The sequence below is a fragment of the Athene noctua genome, chromosome 1 (genome assembly GCF_965140245.1).
Source record: "Athene noctua chromosome 1, bAthNoc1.hap1.1, whole genome shotgun sequence".
Classification (NCBI taxonomy): Eukaryota; Metazoa; Chordata; class Aves; order Strigiformes; family Strigidae; genus Athene; species Athene noctua.
The window spans coordinates 76,964,920-76,977,893 of record NC_134037.1 but is presented as its reverse complement, the minus strand read 5'-3'; the positions used below and the strand labels follow the sequence as shown (position 1 = coordinate 76,977,893).

Sequence of the window (12,974 nt, the reverse complement as noted above, 5' to 3'; positions counted from 1 at the left end):
TTTATGAAAGGCAGGTCCTGCCTGACAAACCTTCTATAACAGGGCGACCTGCTTATTGGATGAGGGAAAGGCTGTGGATGTTGTCTACTTTGACTTTAGTAAGGCCTTTGACACCGTTTCCCACAGCATTCTCCTGGCAAAACTTGCTGCTCGAGGTTTGGATGGGCACACGCTTTGCTGGGTAAAAAACTGGCTGGATGACCGGGCCCAAAGAATTGTGGTGAATGGAGTTAAATATGGTTGGCGGCCGGTCACGAGTGGTGTCCCCCAGGGCTGGGTTTTGGGGCCGCTCCTGTTTAACATCTTTACTGATGATCTAGATGAGGGGATCGAGCACACCCTCAGTGAGTTTGCAGATGACACCAAGTTGGGTGGGAGTGTTGATCTGCTCGAGGGTAGGGAGGCTCTGCAGAGAGACCTGGACAGGCTGGAGCCATGGGCTGAGGCCAACTGCAGGAGTTTCAATAAGGGCAAATGCTGGGGGCTGCCCTTGGGCCACAACAACCCCCAGCAGCGCTACAGGCTTGGGGAGGAGTGGCTGGAGAGCTGCCAGTCAGAGAAGGACCTGGGGGGGGTGATTGACAGCCTCTGAACAGGAGCCAGCAGTGTGCCCAGGTGGCCAAGAAGGCCAACGGCATCCTGGCTTGTGTCAGCAATAGCGTGGCCAGCAGGGACAGGGAAGGGATCTTACCCATGGACTCGGCACTGAGGAGGCCGCCCCTCGATTCCTGTGTTCAGTTTTGGGCCCCTCACTACAAAAAGGACATTGAATGACTCGAGCGTGTCCAGAGAAGGGCAACGAAGCTGGTGCAGGGTCTGGAGCACAGGTCGTACGGGGAGCGGCTGAGGGAACTGGGGGTGTTTAGTCTGGAGAAGAGGAGGCTGAGGGGAGACCTCATCGCCCTCTACAGCTGCCTGAAAGGAGGTTGCAGAGAGCTGGGGATGAGTCTCTTTAACCAAGTAACAAGTGACACGACAAGAGGGAATGGCGTCAAGTTGTGCCCGGGAAGGTTTAGACAGGATATTAGGAAGCATTTCTTTCCAGAAGGGGTTGTTAGGCGTTGGAATGGGCTGCCCAGGGAGGTGATGGATTCCCCATCCCTGGAGATATTTAAGAGTAGAGTCGACATAGCACTTAGGCATATGGTGTAGTTGGGAACTGTCAGTGTTAGGTTAATGGTTGGACTGGATGATCTTTAAGGTCTTTTCTAACCTAGATGATTCTGTGATGCTGTGATTCTCCTCTGCCCAAGCAACTCCAACTGAAGACTGTACCAACTAGCCAGGCAAACCAGTTGAAACTCCTGAGGGTACTCTGTCTGGGAATGGTTAACTTGCCTTTGCTGAGACCCATGGGGGTGATGGAGGTGGTGTGGCTGAAAGGCATGGGGCACCCTGCATGCACCCTGAGGTCTGGGGAGATCTGAGATATCAGGAGCTTTGCCTGGAGAGCAATGACACATTATACACTGAACCAAAGGGAACACTGCCTCCCAAGTCATGAATAACAAAAAACAACCCAGAAATGGGAAACAGATTAGGGAAGGAAGCTTCTTTCCCCCAGGAATTTCTTTCTGTTGAAAGAAATTCTGATACAGAGTTGGCATTATCAGGGTCTGGTCTAGGGACTGGCTTACAAAAGACATAAATCAGAAGCAATTCTGCTTCTGATTAGAAGCACCTAAGCAGTGCAAGCCTGTGAGTGAAAATACCATTGTGACCTAAAGCTGAGTATACAGGACTGAACTAGATTGTGTCTGAGTTTCCGTACTTTTCACTGTCTTGATCCCCATCTTTACCTAAGCAAAGTGAGGCCAAACAATCTGAGAAAAAAAACATGCTCTGCGAAACAAGAGAGTGCCTTCACATTTCCCAGCATCTAGTACAAATGACTGAGCCTGATTTGGTAATCCATCCAATTCAAGGTTGTTTGAATGGACACACCACAGCAAAGGGGGTCACAGCATGGGAGAATGATTAACTTAATCTACCTGCCTTGTTTGTTTGATGCGGACTGACTCCAGTGCAAGTCAATAAAACTTTGTGCGCCAACACACACAACTTCCAGCACCCACCGGCTTGGCCGAAATGGGGATTAGCAAAGATGCCTTTCTCTTTCTTTTCTTGCTCAGCTCAGGTAAGACCCCTTTGCTTTCTGCTTTCCTAGGTGAGATGAGGGCCAAATGCTTGCAAGCTCCATTCGGTGAAGATAGGTCCCCAAATCTCTGTGTCACCACTTACCTGGATGACGATGGATTTGGGGCTTGCTGGCCAGAGAGAGTTGCTGTTGAACAAAGCAAGAGTTGTGGTTGCTCCAGTGTTGTGTGCGTTACAGACACCAGAAGACCAATAGCCTTGTTGCCTGTGTGGGGAACAAAAGGCTCCCTGCAAATATGCCTCATGGCCAGAAATGGGGGGACCCTTGGAAAGCAGCCCCAAAGCCTGCTGCAAAACCCATAGCAATCAGTGAGACAGATATCTGGTTTCAGCAGGTTTTGGATCAAATCCTAAAGCTGTTTTTACTGCCAAGCGTTGCTGAGCACAGTGATCCTGATTTTCATCCTTTATGATAGGATTTTCAAAGTTTTTAAATGAAATATTTAGAACAAAATTTAAAATTAAAAAGCTCCTTTATATTCCAGCAATTTCACATTTTCTGTTGGCAAACACAAGAAAATATTCTGCCCTTTTTTTTCTGGAGGCAGTAGGTAGAAATTTAACCTTCAGTAACCTAGATCAATTTTTCTAGAAATGCATATAGAATTCTTTTTTACAAGTCCAAAAGAAGATAGGTGTTCCACTAAAGCTTCTATGAATTTCAAGCTCATCTAGAAATTCTGAAAACAAACCACATGTAATATATATTTTAATTAGATTTCAATCAGATATAATATTCTCTAATATTTTGACATTGCATATCATTGTATGGCCCTTAAATAACTTTAAAAATACTGTTAAAGACATATCAGTACAGTTTGTATGATTTTCTACTAGCTAGGACATTTAATATGACACAATAACAGGGACATATCATTGTATGATTGTGTGGGTTATAAAAGACAGATGATAAAGTTATTTTTATTTGCTCCTTGTTTTCAGCTCTAACTTACTTTCTCCAAAGTTTTGGTCCACAAAACTGCCTTAAAACTATTTTTTGTCTTCTGGAATAGTACCATTCAACTCTGGAAAGATACATATATAAAAGAAGAAATTGGTTTGCTCTCATATCTTTGATTATTCTGTTCAATTATCATGTATTATGTCTGGGTTTATAAAGTCTTGGATTTTGGCCAGAATAATACATTCCCTGCTTCATTTTTAAATCTACTTTTTAAGTTTACACTTCACAGTGTTTTTCAGGCAACTAACATCACATTTTCTTCTCTGTTATCTAAGCTTCTGTCAATCTGATGCCTTTTAGCTTATGTATGTCATCCAAAATCTTGTGTGTTCATTCTTAAACCAACTGAAATCTTTTTTTATGATCGCTGAAAAGGAATGGTATCCAAAGTAGAACTCTTTGGACAAACCTATAGTTTTAAGATGAGCCAATAAATTTTGGAAAGTAATATTTTCCTATTCTGGTCCCCTGCAATTCTGGAACAGTGGCCTCGGTTAGCTTAGGAAAAAGGTTAGGAGAGGAGGCACTTGTTTGCGGATTTTATAGCATTGAGTCAGATCTGCAGTCACAGAAGATTTCCCTCAGGCAATTAATCATCTTACTTTCATTAGTGGCCCAAATACCTTTTATTTTATATGAATATGTGTCATGTGAAGGTAGGTGATGGGTGACTTATATGTCATGGGCGTTGATTACACTGGAGTGAGGTTGTAGTGAATATGGGGGTTTGCAAAAAGAAAGATTCATATTACCTGTGAGAATGCAGTACAATATTATTAATTTCCTGTGTCTGTCAATAATAATCTATCTTGAAAAGTGAAATAATTAAACTATATCACTTTTGTAACTTTGTAACCTGATGCTGGATATGGCATCCATTAATCTTTCTCTGAGTGGTGTTTGTTTGACACCATTTAGTCCCTCTCTCCGGTCCCTCTCACTTTTGCTTCACATTTTTTGTTCTCACCTTCAAACCCATACATAACTCCATTCAGAGCTGCTTCTTTACATCTCTCTTCTGCTGTGTTTTCCTATGACATGTCCCAGTCATACAGCTGTGATTGTGTTAGGAGACAGAAATTTTCTGAGTTTATCATGTTTTACTCAGAATTATACAAAATAAATGGTTCCTGACAATGCTGCATGAAAAATGGGACTCAAAATCACAGATCTTCTTAACTGCAGCATTCTCATTTTAATGTCTGATTCCTTTTCTTCCCTTGCAGTGAAAGGAGATATACTGGATGACTATTTAAGAACAGATGGTGTTTGGATACTTACTCGAAATAAACAGTTTTACACGACAAATAATGAAAAAGAATGTGCAGAGAAATGTGAAGCAGAAAGAAATTTTAATTGCAGGTAATTTCTGTTGAATCATGAAACTATGTCCTTGTGGGTGTCTGCGTATCAAGAGTATTTTCCTACTGTTGCTCAGAGCCAACATGCCCATCCTGCTGAAACTCCACCTACAGCAGTTGCCCATGCCTGTGCCTTTAGCCTGTGGCTTATCTCCACCCCTAAATTACCATGAGGTCAAGCAAAGGGTGGATTTACTATGTATTAGTTGTTCTGCAGTAAATGTTCAAGTTCCTGCTCTTTGCAAACATTACCTGGAAAGCTGCTTATGCCTCTTTAACTGGATGCTGCCTTGTTTCACAAAAGAAGGGTGAGATGTTTCTAATTCATTGTAGGGAAAGGTGCTAACCTGAGCAGCTAGGATGCTGTCGATAACGTTTTGCCAATGCAGTAACAAGCTTCCTACACAATAACTAATTCACGTAGTCATACATCGTCAAAAAGTCAGCCACTTCAGAGCAGTAGAAAATGTCAGTCTCTCAGTGTCTCAAATACTGAATGCAGTATCTGAAAGATATAAATGGATACAAGACAGTGCTAGTAAATCAATAATTTACAGAAAAATAATTATGAGTTGACTAAATTGAATTGAATTAAAAATATTTCTTCCTATGTCAATATTCCTTCCTTTTCAATTTCAACAGGGCCTTCCTATTCACCAGGAAAAAGCTACAGTGTTTAACACTGGCTGAAAATACCAAAATGACAGTGACATTTGACAGCATGGATGCAATTCTTTATGAGAAGAAAAGTATGTATATAGTAAGATGCTACATATTTACACATTAAGTCTATTTTAACAGCATCCTTGCATTCTCTGCTGCAGTGCTGGAGCAAACCGTCACACATGGTGACAGTTTCAGTGAGGTGGGTCTGCACCCATTATGAACTGGGCTGAAACTGCCATTCAATTCCACATATAGCATGAAGGCTCTTTATATTTGAACTTGTATTTCATCCCCTTAGTCATGTTTTACTGGAACCAGGCAGAATATACATACTCCAAAGCAAAAATCCGGCATTTCTCTGCCCTTTAAGTATTTGCAGTCCTCTGCTTCATGGCACTAGTGGAGTCCTTGGTCATATACACTTTTCATGACTACAGGATTGTCTACTTTATCTGTTTCTATGTACCTGTTTCTCTAATTTTCTGTATAATAATTCTGTCAAGAATTATTTGACTGAAATAATATTGACTTAAGGCTTTTTTTTTTTTTTTTTTTTTTAAATTGTACTCAAATGTTCACATTTTGTAAGCTGTTTTGTTTGTGCTCAATTCTTATTGTATGCCAGGCTCAGGTAAGTGGCTTGGTTTTAAGATTATTTTTTGAATTAATTAATTAATGCTTTTCTAGGTTTTGAATAGAAGCCATATATTTTGAAAAAAAAATTAACCAGCCTGTCTTCATAAGTTTTGTGGGAACATAGATAATACAGTCACAAACACTAACTTCAATGAGTCTTCTGGGAAAAAGAAAGCTCCTATTACTAACTGATATGTGAGATGAATAGTGAACGTTTCTTGTAAGAACATTTCAGTTTGCTTGAAAAGACAATTATTTTCAGTGTCTTTACAATGCTGAAACATTTGAAAGATATACAGAAAACTGAAACTGCATGAACAATCATGGTGCAGGTCCCATTTGCCGTATCAAAGTCTTAAAGAGAAAGCAGTTCACGTCTCAATTCTCAGCTAGATTAACTGATACAATTCTGATAAATTCATTAACATCTGCTGAACATCTGGCCCAAACATAACAAAAAGATAGAATGTTAACATTTAAGCAGTTGTAGACTAATTCTTCTGCTACTAGACTGGATAATGGGTTACTAAGTTCACGGCACTAATGCAACTTGGTTTGTAACAGGTATCTTCAGTAAGTACTAGCTTAACCTCTAGTTGATTATCAGCCAGTGACATTGTGTTCCTATGGTGCAATATGTGTTCCTTGGTGTCTTATTTCTGTGCTGATGACAAGTGGATTTTCTCACCAGTTTTCCTGCACTTGCAGTTTATGTTTAGATCGGATGAATTACTAAAGCCTTAAAAGCTAGAATGTGAAGCATACCACTTGATTCTTGAGTGTTATTACAGTCTGATTCCTCCCTGTTTTAAAAGGCAAAGTCACTGTTACAGCTGTTTGATCACAAGACTTCAGCTCCACACTCATGTCCACCCTCTGCTCCAGTAACAGACCTCACAAGACTAAAGCCTATGGAGAGCTCTTCTCCACTTCTATTATTCACATGTTCCTCATAGATCACTGGTGTGTGAGACACCAGTACAGATGCAGGTTCAGCCAAATTATTTCTGGCACAAGTGAAATATCTGTAGAAATAATGGATGTAGCCAATGACTCAACAGTTTAACTGTGATTATTTTTTCCTGAAGTCAAAATTGATTGGAGTTTTCCTTTGAGATTAGAACAGGATAAAGGAGTATGTGCTCTGTAAATTCCTCTGCATATGTTGAAAGCTAATATACACATGCACAAGGCATTAATTATTATACTGAAATTAGTCCTTCTAAGTGAATAAATAATTGTTACTGACCATAATTATATGCTGTCACAGAAGGCCAGACAATAACTCGGGCTTAGATCGGTACAAGTCAGGACAATATCCCCAGCTTCATCAGGGTCCCTTTACATCACTTGCCATTGTCCAAGTTCTTCCAAGCTTCTGAAACATCTGAAGAGACACATTTGATCCCCATGTCAGCAGCAAAAGTCTTGATTTTAAGCCCAGGAGCCTTGGCCTCTCAGGAAAAGGAGAGAACTTATTGGTTTCTCTTCTTTCTTGTCTGCTTCCTCCAAAGCTCTTTGCTGGAAGACAGGTCTGGTGCCTCCAGCCTCAATATTCATCCCAGTGACCTTCCTGAACACATGTAATCTAGAAATTTAGTCTTCAGCTCTGCTGCTCATGCCTCCATTGGAATCACCTTTTCCTGCAGAAAAAAGGCCAAGCTTGGCACCCTCTCATGCTTCAGGATGGATTTATCCGTTTAGTCTTAACTGAAACTGTAGGGTGAGATATGGGTCTGCTCCCCACCCTCCTCACCCTCTTGGAAGAAGAGCTTTTCCTTTCTGGTCATGACTGGGACTGAAGGAAATGTCACCACATGAGTCCAGTGCAGGTGGAGACACTGTCTGGTTCCTCACACTGAGGGTCGAGCTCATTAGTCTGTAGGTGCTTGTCATGGTAGGGGGTCCCCCATGAATGGAGGCACTTGTCCAGGTGCCAGGCGCAGGACAGAGACATGGTTACCTGCTGTCCTTCCACAGGGTGAAACTAAGTGTCCCACCTAGGCAGGGTGGGCAGCTATCTCTCTTGCCTTCACTGCCATCACTGTGTGGGCTGTCAGAGAAAACAGATTTATCTGCAGCCCTTCTGCAGAGTTGCCGGTCCTTTGATGTGACTGGGAGACCTTTTCTGATTATTTTAAAGTAGTCTGGCTCTTCTCAGTTCTGACTTCAGATTGAGCAGAAATCAAGCCTCCTTCATATTTATCATCTATCAATATCACTGAAAGCTGCAACTAGGCACTGCCACAGCTTCGATAGTAGGTCATGGATACCAAATCCCTTCACGTGGAATTGATTTTCTCTTTCCCTATGTTATCCTTGTGCTAATGGTGGTGGTTCTTTGAAATGACCGAACCTGTATACCTGAGCCTTATAAAGCAGCTAGATGCTAGCAAGGGAAAAAACCATCCACCTCACAGACTTTTCATTTTCATCTAATGAGTTATCAGGCATCATATGCTCATCATCTAACATTCTTACAGTCTGCAGCAATTTGGTGACTGCCTGTGTCATCTTCATCTCCTGCTGCCTTCTGCACACTAGGAGACCCACTTTTGACACCTGGGCCACCTGCTGCCTCCTTTGACTATACCATTCAGCTCCTATGCTGCCGCTATATAACATGCTACCTCTGCCTTCTCAGGGATATCTCTTCATGAAGAGTCTGCTTCAGCAGGAATTGCTTTTAGCTCTAGCAGCCAGAGAATTGGTTTCTTTTTTTCCCAGGGGACAGTTTTACAGAGCCTGATTTTTTCAAACAGAAGATGTAGAGTCATCTTCCTTCTGTTTTTCACCAGGAATGTAAGACTATGCCATGCCCTCTGAAACTCACGGCTACCACTGCCAACATCTTTGTGAAGTCTCTTGATAATCCAAATGGCATAATTTTGTATCTGTAATGGCCCCAATCCACCTCAAAACAGAAATATTTCTCAAAAGGCTGTTAAAGTGCATTGTGAAAGTGAGACTCACCTTCCTAGAAGCAACCTAATTATCACAGCCAGCAACACCCTGCCTGAACTTGAATTTGCAAATAAAGATATTTAGTTTCCTTAAGTCTCAGAAAAGTTTTCTCTCCCCACCATGGCTCACCAGCACCAGGAAATAGCTGCCCTAAAACTCATTTCTGCTAAAATATGATGGAATCTGTTCCGCTTGGAGGGAGCAATCTCTAGAACATTTTGTTACTCTGCCACTCCCTTAGGTTCATGGTGACTGTACAATCTCACATATGCCTGACTCAGACCTTTTAGTTTGTTACAGCTACTCTGGCAACACTCTTTACTGGAATTTATACTCCTTGGGACTGGATTCAGAATATCTGTACAAAACTTCTGCTTTAAAACCAAAAGGTTAATCCCTCTGTGAGTATGAGTTTGTCTGGCTGTGCTGGGCCATCCAGTGTTATGCACTCACATTTTACCCCACCACAGACACTTTGGGAACCATATGCAGACCGTACTCTGAATTGTCCATAGTTGTGAAGGCGACTCCATGAGGATATATCTGGCAGTTACAGTTTTACTTTCCTTATGTTAATGGAAAAATCCTGTATGAGGTTATCAAGAGACTATTCTTTTTTGATTACAACCTACTTGTTAATAGTAGGAATAATCCACAAGGCCCAGTTACATAGCTTTTGTGGGATATGGTCAATACATTATGTTGAGTCAGATTTCTTCGCACCCAGACCTCCAAGAATGCCTTTTTCTTTGGTTCTAATTGGGCTCTCAGAGTTTAAGAACCATGGCGTTTTTACCAGCTCAGTGGTCACCTGGGATGCTTACCCTCTTGTAGGGGTAATAATTGAAGTGTTGGCACTTAGTCACTGAAACATTTCTTAAGAATTTGGTTAGAGATTAGAGACTTCTCCTTCTTTACAGAGCAGTTTCCCCAGTCAAATCTTAATTTTGTCTTGACATACAGTTTGTCTTTTGATATCACCCCTCTTTTGAGGAACACGGACTATCAGGGGTTATAGGTCACCATGACAAACTGTTGTACAGGACAAAAAAGTAAGAGAGACTTCGGGGTTCAAACAGCCATATTAAAGAGGGATCAAATATCAAGGCCTAAATTCATGGTGGTCTTCATGTGCCATTTGAACTGAGAAGTTACTTGCTTGTCTTCATTCCTCACCCAGCTATATAGAGCCTCCACTCCCTCTCCCCAGCTGTCAGATATGTCCAGCTTTTTTATTTAGACAGGCTAAAATTATTTAGGAGGAACCTGGCAACATCAGAATGTCCATGGGCAAGGATATTCACCAGAGGTGGTTATGCTGGGACTTTCTACGGGATTATCGATGTTGAAGCAGCAGTGACAAGATTTTTGGACACTCCAATAGTACTCTGACAACAAGGTAGCAGCTCCCTTTTGGTAAGACACACAGCACAGATATTTGTAGTTCCAGCCATACTCTGTGATGGCAGTATCTATTACAAGATGTCCAAACAAGGCTCAGCTTTTCCTATCAGACTTTAATCCTGTTCTTGTTCTAACATTTCCATTTTATATTTTGGAGTTTAGAGGGATCATTCTTGTGCAAGCAAATTGGTGGAAGGGAAAATCAGGGTCACTTTCCCAGTAGCTGGAGATTTTTCAGTGTCTGTTGCCAATAAAAGCATCATCAACATGTTTTGCATTCTATCTGCCTTGGAATCCCCATAGAAAGTACCTGGGAGTCTGAGGCTAAGAGCAATCAAAGGTTTGGGGGCCACTTAGGTGGCAAACATATTTTGATAACTAAAATTTTCCTGGCTTGAAGGTATAGCTGCATGACATCTGCACTGCAAATGTACTTATGAACAATGCATTTCAAAGAATCTCCAGCTGCTGGTGAATGACCTTCCTTTTAATCCAAGTAGTATGATAGTATAAGCATGCATTTTATATGTCATATACAACTGTAACTTGTTATAGCTGTTTTCTTAACTAGACTTCATTAGCTTTATAAAAACGCTTCAGGAATTTTCCTCTATAGTTGCCTCGTAGTTATTAACTAATTTGTTTTAAAATACCTTAGAGAATCACATCTGTGTCTGCATGCACAGGTTCAAAACATGAGTAAAACATGGTTCATCATGAGCTGATGAACTTGAGTTCTATTTTCAGATTCTCAGTTTCAAGAGATACAATGTTGTAATGCCACCGAATTAACAAAGGCAATTCCATTTCAGTTTACCTTCTACAGTGTAAAAGAGGGATTGGGAAAGACTACAGAGGAATGGAAGCCAAAACTCGGAGGGGGATTCCATGCCAGAAGTGGTCAGAAAAAACACCCCACAACCCAAAGTATGGCTTTATTTATATTTGTCTTCATGTTGTTCTGAATCTCTTCTAAGCTTCCTCAGTTTCATGTGCATAATATAGTACATGTTATCAAAGCCAGTTCTCAGGTGACTTTTTAAAACAACTTTATCTTCATGTGTCTTGTTACTTTTGACTCTACTGACAGAGAACTGCAATGATCTGGATAAGGAAAGGGTACACTGTCAGCTAGAGAGGCTGTGTCCAAATGCTTGGCCTCTTAAGAAGATTAAATGCTCCTTCTATCAACACACAATGCAAATTTTGCTATTCGTAACAGTGGAGCCATAATTTCTCTCTTTTTTATGAGGTGTCAAAAAAAAAAGCAAGGATATATGTCCAGCTCTCTGACCCCCTGCCTGCCATCCAGACAGTCAAGAAGAAACATCCAGCAAAGTGCCTAAGGGACCTGCCCAAGCAGTTTTCTCAGGGCTGACTGCCACTGGGCTCACTAAAGCAAGTGTGGAAGAAGAGGTCCTATTTTCTCTGATCTATGCTGGAGATTCATCTGTTTAAGAAATTATTTTTTGTTGTTCTAATGAAACTTGGATGCACTTGTTTAGATTTTTTTGTTTAAAAGTTATACAGTCTTCTCTGAGAAAATTGCTGTAGAAAGTGGCCTGGGTCACTTGCTTCAAAATCTCTGCAGCTTAGTATCCAGTTGTATTTGATGAACAGCCTCTAGAAATACTCCACTTCTTTAAAATAGGTCTGTTAAGAAAAATACATGAGAGAGCCACAGGTCATAGTGTGCTGACCAGATCAGCTGGATGAAAGTATTAAAGACGATAATTGTCTTTTGAGACTGTCATTCCTTCAGGCTGTAAGCTCACTCATCACTGGAAACTGGGACCTGAGGAGAAAGCTGTTAATAATGGTAGTTACAAAATGTTTCTTCAGATTTCATTTATGGGTTACAATGGGGAATCTGTGTCTCTCATCTTTACTGTGAATGAATAGACCCCACAGCTAGCCAAGCAAGTTGGAGATTTCCCTTCTGCTCAAATTACTGGAATTAAAATAGAATTTTAATACTATTACAGTTATACACCTGAAAAACACCCCAGTGCAGGGTTGGATGAAAACTACTGCAGAAATCCTGACGGGGATGAAAGTGGACCCTGGTGCTACACAACAGATCCTGCTACCAGATTTGATTACTGTAACATCCCAGAGTGTGAGAGCCAGGTCACACACACTGGAGAAGGTATATTTATTTTTCAGAGAAGGAGTGTTCAAGTAGGTAATATTATACATGTTGTTTCTTCTTGCTTTAATATTGCAGATTGGTTTCAAATGTGAATTTAGATCAACCTGGAACTTAAGTTCTCAACACAAAGGTTGTTTTCCTAATTGGCTCCAGTTATCAAAGTAATTTGGTAAATATGGAAGGACCGAAATTTTAAAAATAATTTGCTGATTTTGTCCTGCTCTTACCCCTAGCAATTTATTTAACAAGGGGAAAGACTGACCCAAGTGCTGTGCTATATACAGAAATCCCATTGCTATCAGTACATACATATATGTAACAAAGTCTCCTTCCAAACAACATGTATCCCTAAAGCTTTATTCATTTGGCTAGGCTGTAATGCATGGTCTTCTGGATTCCTTTCATCATCAGCTGGAGCAAAACCCTCTTTTCCTTTCAGTGTAGCCTTCCATGAATAGATCAGGATCAGAATTCATGGGCTGGTGCAAACCTTGCTTTGTTTTCATTCTGCCTAGGCCCTACAGGGGAGTGCATGCAATGTAATGGTGAAGACTACCATGGAGAAGTTTCCACAACAGAATCTGGGCTTGAGTGCCAGCGCTGGGATGCCCAAGAGCCTCATATGCATGGATTTACCCTGAAACAGTGAGTCACACTCAGTGCTGAATTC

The 12,974-nt window shown here is 41.1% G+C and overlaps 1 protein-coding gene across 1 annotated transcript in view; it reads left to right on the top strand.

Moving 5' to 3' along the window:
- The first annotated feature begins 2,088 nt into the window (after positions 1-2,088).
- The window catches only part of LOC141956263 (plasminogen-like), a 28,958-nt gene continuing 18,072 nt past the window's right edge, over positions 2,089-12,974 (top strand). Inside the window, exons 1-6 of the mRNA XM_074896634.1 lie at positions 2,089-2,137; positions 4,348-4,483; positions 5,125-5,231; positions 10,965-11,079; positions 12,138-12,301; positions 12,820-12,949. Of these exons, the coding sequence (XP_074752735.1) occupies positions 2,089-2,137; positions 4,348-4,483; positions 5,125-5,231; positions 10,965-11,079; positions 12,138-12,301; positions 12,820-12,949 (701 nt within the window). The remainder of the gene's footprint in view (positions 2,138-4,347; positions 4,484-5,124; positions 5,232-10,964; positions 11,080-12,137; positions 12,302-12,819; positions 12,950-12,974) is intronic.